Raw genomic sequence first — 6016 nt, 5'->3', positions numbered from 1 at the left:
ATATAACTTATGTTTACAATTTTTTGGCAATGTTTCTGTCCATAACTGAGTGAATGGGTAAACATTTTTTGAAATATTGCTACTGACAAGAATCTGAGCCGGGGGCATTTGTGTTTAACAAACACGTTCTTGTTTTTTAAAGAACTTTTATTACTTCTTTACTTTTTAAGGTATCTACTTCAAACTTCAAATATACGTTAATTTCTTATTATTACACACATGTTGTGTTACAAGGTTCATAACTGTAGCGTGACTATTTGCAGAATAGTCCCCCCCCCCCTTGAACTTGGAATTTTTGTTAACAAATGTTATTTTTTAACTATAACTTAATACATTTTTATACATAATTGATTTTCTTTCATAGTTTTGTCTTCCTTACTGCATCCAGTATTTCATTTGTCTCCTGTGACTAGGGTTGGATACCGATAACCGGTACTAAGACCGTACCGAAAACCGTTTGATAATTTTTTTGATAAATACAGTTTCAAAAAGTACTTGTTTTCAAAATTAAAAGCAAAGAAAGTAAACAAATTTGCACAGGAAAATGAATAAAATCAATGAATATTTGCGTCAATAATACATTTGTATCATAAAAAGAATGCAAAAATGACCGTGATCCAAAATGTCCGTCATCCAAGTCAAGGAAGATCACTACCGAGTACTTGCGGTAGCGCTGATTTTCATATATTAATCACTTTAAAAATATTGTAAAGCTTAGACTACAAGATCATTTTTTACAAGATTGGCATAGTACTATTGATACATCCTTTAAGTGTTTAGTGTATCCTGAAAATAAAAATACTCATTGTTTTGAAAAATTTCTAGATGTACTTCCTTTTGACATAGGCAAATATTTATGTAAATTTAGAACAATAGATCACCTATTACCAATTGAAAAAGGTAGACATCTGGCAATTGATCATAATAATAGGCTCTGTGCCTTATGTCCGTATCAAGCTATTGGTGATGAATTTCACTACTTATTTGAATATTCGTACTTTAATGACATGAGACGTAAATCTCTTCTTCCCAGGTTTTACATTCATCCCAATATTTTTAAACTTGACACATTAATGAATAGTTGTGATAAAATAAACATTATGTTAAAGTTTAGATAATTAATACTTCTCATTCTCCGTTTTCATTTGTTTCAATGTAAAATACATGTTGTATTGAATTCAGTACATGATCTCTTTTTTTGTTTATTTAGCTAGTCATAATTATATTGTTATATTGTGATATTAGTGATTTTTGACTGTTATTTTTTCTGTTTGTTTGTTGTTATAACCAGTTGCATGTTACATGCATTGGTTTAATAAAAACTGAAACTGAAACTGTATCTACTATGTATATGTTAGTGTTCATCCGTGCAGTTCAACATAAATTAGAAACTAATAATGTTTCTGATTTCTGTAGAATAGCTACAGATGAATACTAACATATTTAGTGTCAAACTTTACTTGGCCTCATTAATATTTACTTTATTGCGTCACTACCAGTCCGCTTTATATAAACACTAACCTGAATGGTGGGTTTGAATTTGACCTTATAAATATGCATGATTTACGTCACTTTGCGCGCGAAGACTAATGTACACCTGTAATATTAATGACAGCATATGGCTTATGCGAGTTTTCAGAAACATTAATTTTCCGAAAACATTTTTATTGATACTTAGACCAAGTGGGGCCCAGTACTTTTTCAAATTCTCGGTAGATCTCTGGCATGTCGTTGCTGATATCAACATCATGGTGAGTTCTAGAAAAAAGCGTTCTCCGGTCCTAATTTTCTGTTAATTTTCCTGCTGATTTCATGATATCATTGATATGTTGATGTCAAGGTCTCAGAATATTTTATTTCATAAACAATAACATTTTCATTTTCTCAATTTTATCTTAATACATTCTCAGTAAAAGGGATATGGAATATAATTAACATCACAAAGAAGCTTGATAATTACTTTTATTTGATAATAAAACAAAACAAAATAAGATTCCTATAGAAATAATGAATACATAATGAATAAAGCTGCTCAAACGCTTTAAAAGTATAGAGTATCGGTATCTATAAAATACCGTATCGTATCATATTGTTTCGTTCTTAACGATATCCAACCCAACCTGTGACAGTTCTTGTTTTTAGGTACACTCATGTTACAATATAGAATGTATAAAAAATTTGTTGTCCCAACTGTAGATTTCAAACATCTACATCTTACATATTTTGCATGTGACATCTTATGTATTCATATAAAAAGTTATAAAAAAAATTGTCCCATCAAAATTTACCCAGCTCTAGTTAACATTTATTCTGCATTTATTCTACATTGTCTCATAGGAACACACTTGCAACATAGATATTATTAACAAAGCCTTTCAAAAATATTAGGACAAAATATTTCAATTTATATAGTGAACAATGAAATGATGGGTCAGATGAGTGATCTAGGGCCCTCTTGGCCCTATTGTTTATTTTGAAGAAGGAAAAAAAACAATCAGTGTTGTGAAAGTTTATTACAAGAGGGGCAAGTTAAAGTTGAGGTGGACTTGCCTTTTGGCAAGTTCATTTGAAAAATAATTTCTAACACTGAAAAACAGTTGTTTCTGGTGAGCGCCTCAGGACCCTCTTGTATATTATATATATATTTTTCTTTTTTGGAAAAATGAAAGAGAAAACTGTAATCTGACCAGGGAAAAGGAAAGAACACAGTATCATAAATGGAAAAAAGTCCCCCTCTCCCACCCTGGTTTTATTTTGTAAAAAAAAATACTTTAGTGCACATATACATAGATGAACAAAAAACAAATGATCTAAATAAAATCACTTCACCGGACCAAATTAATCTCATTACCGATACTATAACAAAGATTACACTCAATGTAGAAAAAGACCTTAATAACAAGAAAAAGCCCAGAACAATAACTTTATCAACATAACTCTTGGAAAAATACAATATATAGTAAAATATTTATATAAATGAAAACCATACAGAAAATTGGAAATAACTTGGCCACATTTTCGAGTGGAATTTGATTCCTCCACCATGGCCTTAAATAGTTCCCATTATAGAAATTCACCTTGGACATAATTTTTTACAATAATTAAACACTTTTGAAGAGAAAAACAGCTATTTTATAAGATTATAGATATTCTCATTTAACAAAACCCTTGTAAACTCATTAATATTTTAGATTGAAAGAACCAGCAGCTAAAATACCGTACCTGATTTTAAGAGACACATTTGTTACAAAATTACATAAAGGAAACAACTACAGAAGAAAATCTCAACTAACGTCTACATAATTTTACTTATAAAAAATGAAGAATTTTAGTTTCCCAACTAATCTCTTCACAGTAACTATTATCAACCTAAGACTTCGAAGTTAGAACTACATTTGTGCAAAACAATCAGTTTAGTTTAACTTGAACATTTTATCCATGCCGTAAAAAAGGCCATTGACATAGATACATGTATGATCTGTGGTTAAGCAACAGTTGAAACATTTTAATATATGGAAAAATAACTAATCATTTTGAAAAACTCATTTGTATATCTATTTATAGTAACATACGTCACATTCTATTCCGTCTTTTTAGTACTTCAGTAATGATTTTTCTTTGAAATATATCCTTATGAAGGTCTTGAAAGACCGAAACCGGTAGCTCCTAGAATAAACCAGTTACAATCCATCCTGATGTTTGATGTGTATTCTCCTTCACTTGTTAAAAAAACAAATGATATTGAATACCATTATAATGTTGCTAAGTTTTAAGTGAGTGCTGGTTATCTTGAATGCTGGTGATCTTGAATACTAGTTATCTTGAATGATAGTTATCTTGAATACTGGTGATCTTGATTACTGGTGATCTTGAATACGGGTGATCTTGAATGCTGGTGATCTGGAATGTTACTGGTGATATTGATTAAGGTTGCTTGATTTGATGTACTTAATGGTAGTATCTTGTCTATCCTCGAATGCATCAATTGTCATTTCTTGGTTCTACACCATTTTATACACGTTTATATCATTGTTCCTCTCGTCAGATAAAATATTGTATGTACTGAAATAAAGTGTACTGGTCTCAGCACACCAACATATAGCTTGAGGATTCTCCACGTTTTTCAGTATAGTTGTCCTGTCTTTACAATCACCACTAACTCTATATATACAATAACCCGAGTAATCACTCACAAAGAAGGACCCGTCATCTAAAAGTGAAATACCCCTCGGCCTTTCAATATCTACATTCCTTCCTATCATCTCTCCCTGCCAATTAAACCATATAACTTCTTTTTTATCAGTATTAGATACATAGATTGAATGACTGTTTGTGGTGACATAATAAGGTCTACTGAAAATACGGTCACCATTGGAATCTTTCTCAACTGTAATTTTCATATTACCTTTCAAGTCCATGATTTGGAGTTTGGCAGGAATTATCAATGTAACTGCAAGTTTCCCCTGATGATGGCTTATTCCATAGCAGCATCCACCTACTTTCAGTTTGTTTTTCAATGAGAGAGAGTTTGAGGAGAAGGAAATGAACTGTATTATATCAGTGCATAGTAATGTAACAGCAAGTGTATCTCTTGTCACTATGGTGATATCCCAGGGGAATGATTCAAGCTGTAGTTGTTTGATTTCTTCACTGTTTATGTCAATCATTTTGATTGATTGATTATTGAAATCTGCTACAAATAATTGGTTCTGAGGAGAGACAGTAATACCAAAAATCTGGCAATTCTTTGTATCTGAGGATGTTTTAATATTGATGTTTCTAGAGGTAGACAATTTCATTGGTAATGCAGCCTTATTCTTTGATTGAGCTGGCTGTTTCAGTTCCTTTGTATCTGAGGATGTTTTATCATTAATGTTTCTAGAGATTGTCACTTTCATGGGTACTGCAGCGTTATTCTTTGGTTGTGCTGGTTGCTGTATTTCCTTTTTTCTCAATGCTCCTAATGATTTCTCATTCTGAAGAAGTTTTTTGATAGCATGATTGGATTCGAAAGTGTACTCATCAACATCATTGGTTGTTTGTAGTTTTTTTGCTATATTTTCATTGTGTAATATCTGTTGCTGAGCTGTTTTCAATTCAGTAAACAGTTGGTCAGTTTTCTTGTTGGTGTTTAGATGTTTTAGAGTATCAGCTGATGCTTGGAGTGATCTGTTGATGTTATCACATGTTGTTTCTGTTGTTTTCAACGTTTTGCTGTGGTCATGTTGAATTGTTGTTGCAGTATCTTTAACCTCCTTTTCTAGTTCATCTAATCTCTTGTTTATCTCTGTCCTGAATTTCTCTATCTCTGCTATAGCATCTTTCAGAGAAGTTGTTGATTTAACAACTCTTTGTTTCATATCTTTTGTAATCTGGCAGCATTCCTCTGTTAATTTGTGAATATCTTTAAGAGTTTCTTTGAACTCGGTACTGTCTAAAATCTGTCCTGATATATCTGGTATGTAGTCCACATTGCAGGATGTTGTTGGGTGTTCAAGGGTCACGCATACACTACATATAAGTGTATTATGGTCATGACAGTAGAACTTGATCACTTCTTTGGTATGTTTGGTACAAGGCTTTGATAAATCACCATCTTGTGGGCCTGAAGTAGATTTTATTGACTTCCTGAGGTTTTGGTTTTGTGGCATGTGATCTTCATCTAGAAGTTGGTGATGGCGTAGTGGTTTTGGTCGCCTGTGAGTGTTATAGCAAGTTTGACATAAATGTACCTCACAATCAACACAGTAACCAAAGGCAGGTAGTATGATGTCATCTTTGTCACATTGATTACAGAATATGTCAAAATCTTCAGCACCACCTTGAGATAGTATAGATGAGACTTTTTGCGATGACTTTTTACCAGATACAGCCATAGTGTTGCCTAAAATAGAAATAAGAATAGGATACTTGAAGTGGCTTTTTGTTCATAACAAATAAAAAAAAACTTGAAAGAAAATAATTTTCTTTCTTATTCTTGCTATGAATTCATTTCATTTCATTGACGTGAAATTTT

At 31.9% G+C, this 6016-nt stretch overlaps 1 protein-coding gene across 1 annotated transcript; it reads right to left on the bottom strand.

Annotated features, from left to right (window-relative positions):
• Positions 1-3641: 3641 nt before the first annotated feature.
• LOC132750524 (E3 ubiquitin-protein ligase TRIM71-like) lies at positions 3642-5878 on the bottom strand. The gene has a single exon (XM_060740518.1). It carries the CDS (start codon positions 5874-5876, stop codon positions 4002-4004), a length of 1875 nt encoding a protein of 624 aa, XP_060596501.1. The 5' UTR covers positions 5877-5878; the 3' UTR covers positions 3642-4001.
• Positions 5879-6016: the final 138 nt, after the last annotated feature.

Source organism: Ruditapes philippinarum, unplaced genomic scaffold (assembly GCF_026571515.1).
Source record: "Ruditapes philippinarum isolate M1 unplaced genomic scaffold, ASM2657151v2 ctg2372_1_1_1_1, whole genome shotgun sequence".
NCBI lineage: Eukaryota > Metazoa > Mollusca > Bivalvia > Venerida > Veneridae > Ruditapes > Ruditapes philippinarum.
The sequence above is the reverse complement of the archived record's forward strand: the minus strand, read 5'-3'. Positions and strand labels throughout refer to the sequence as shown.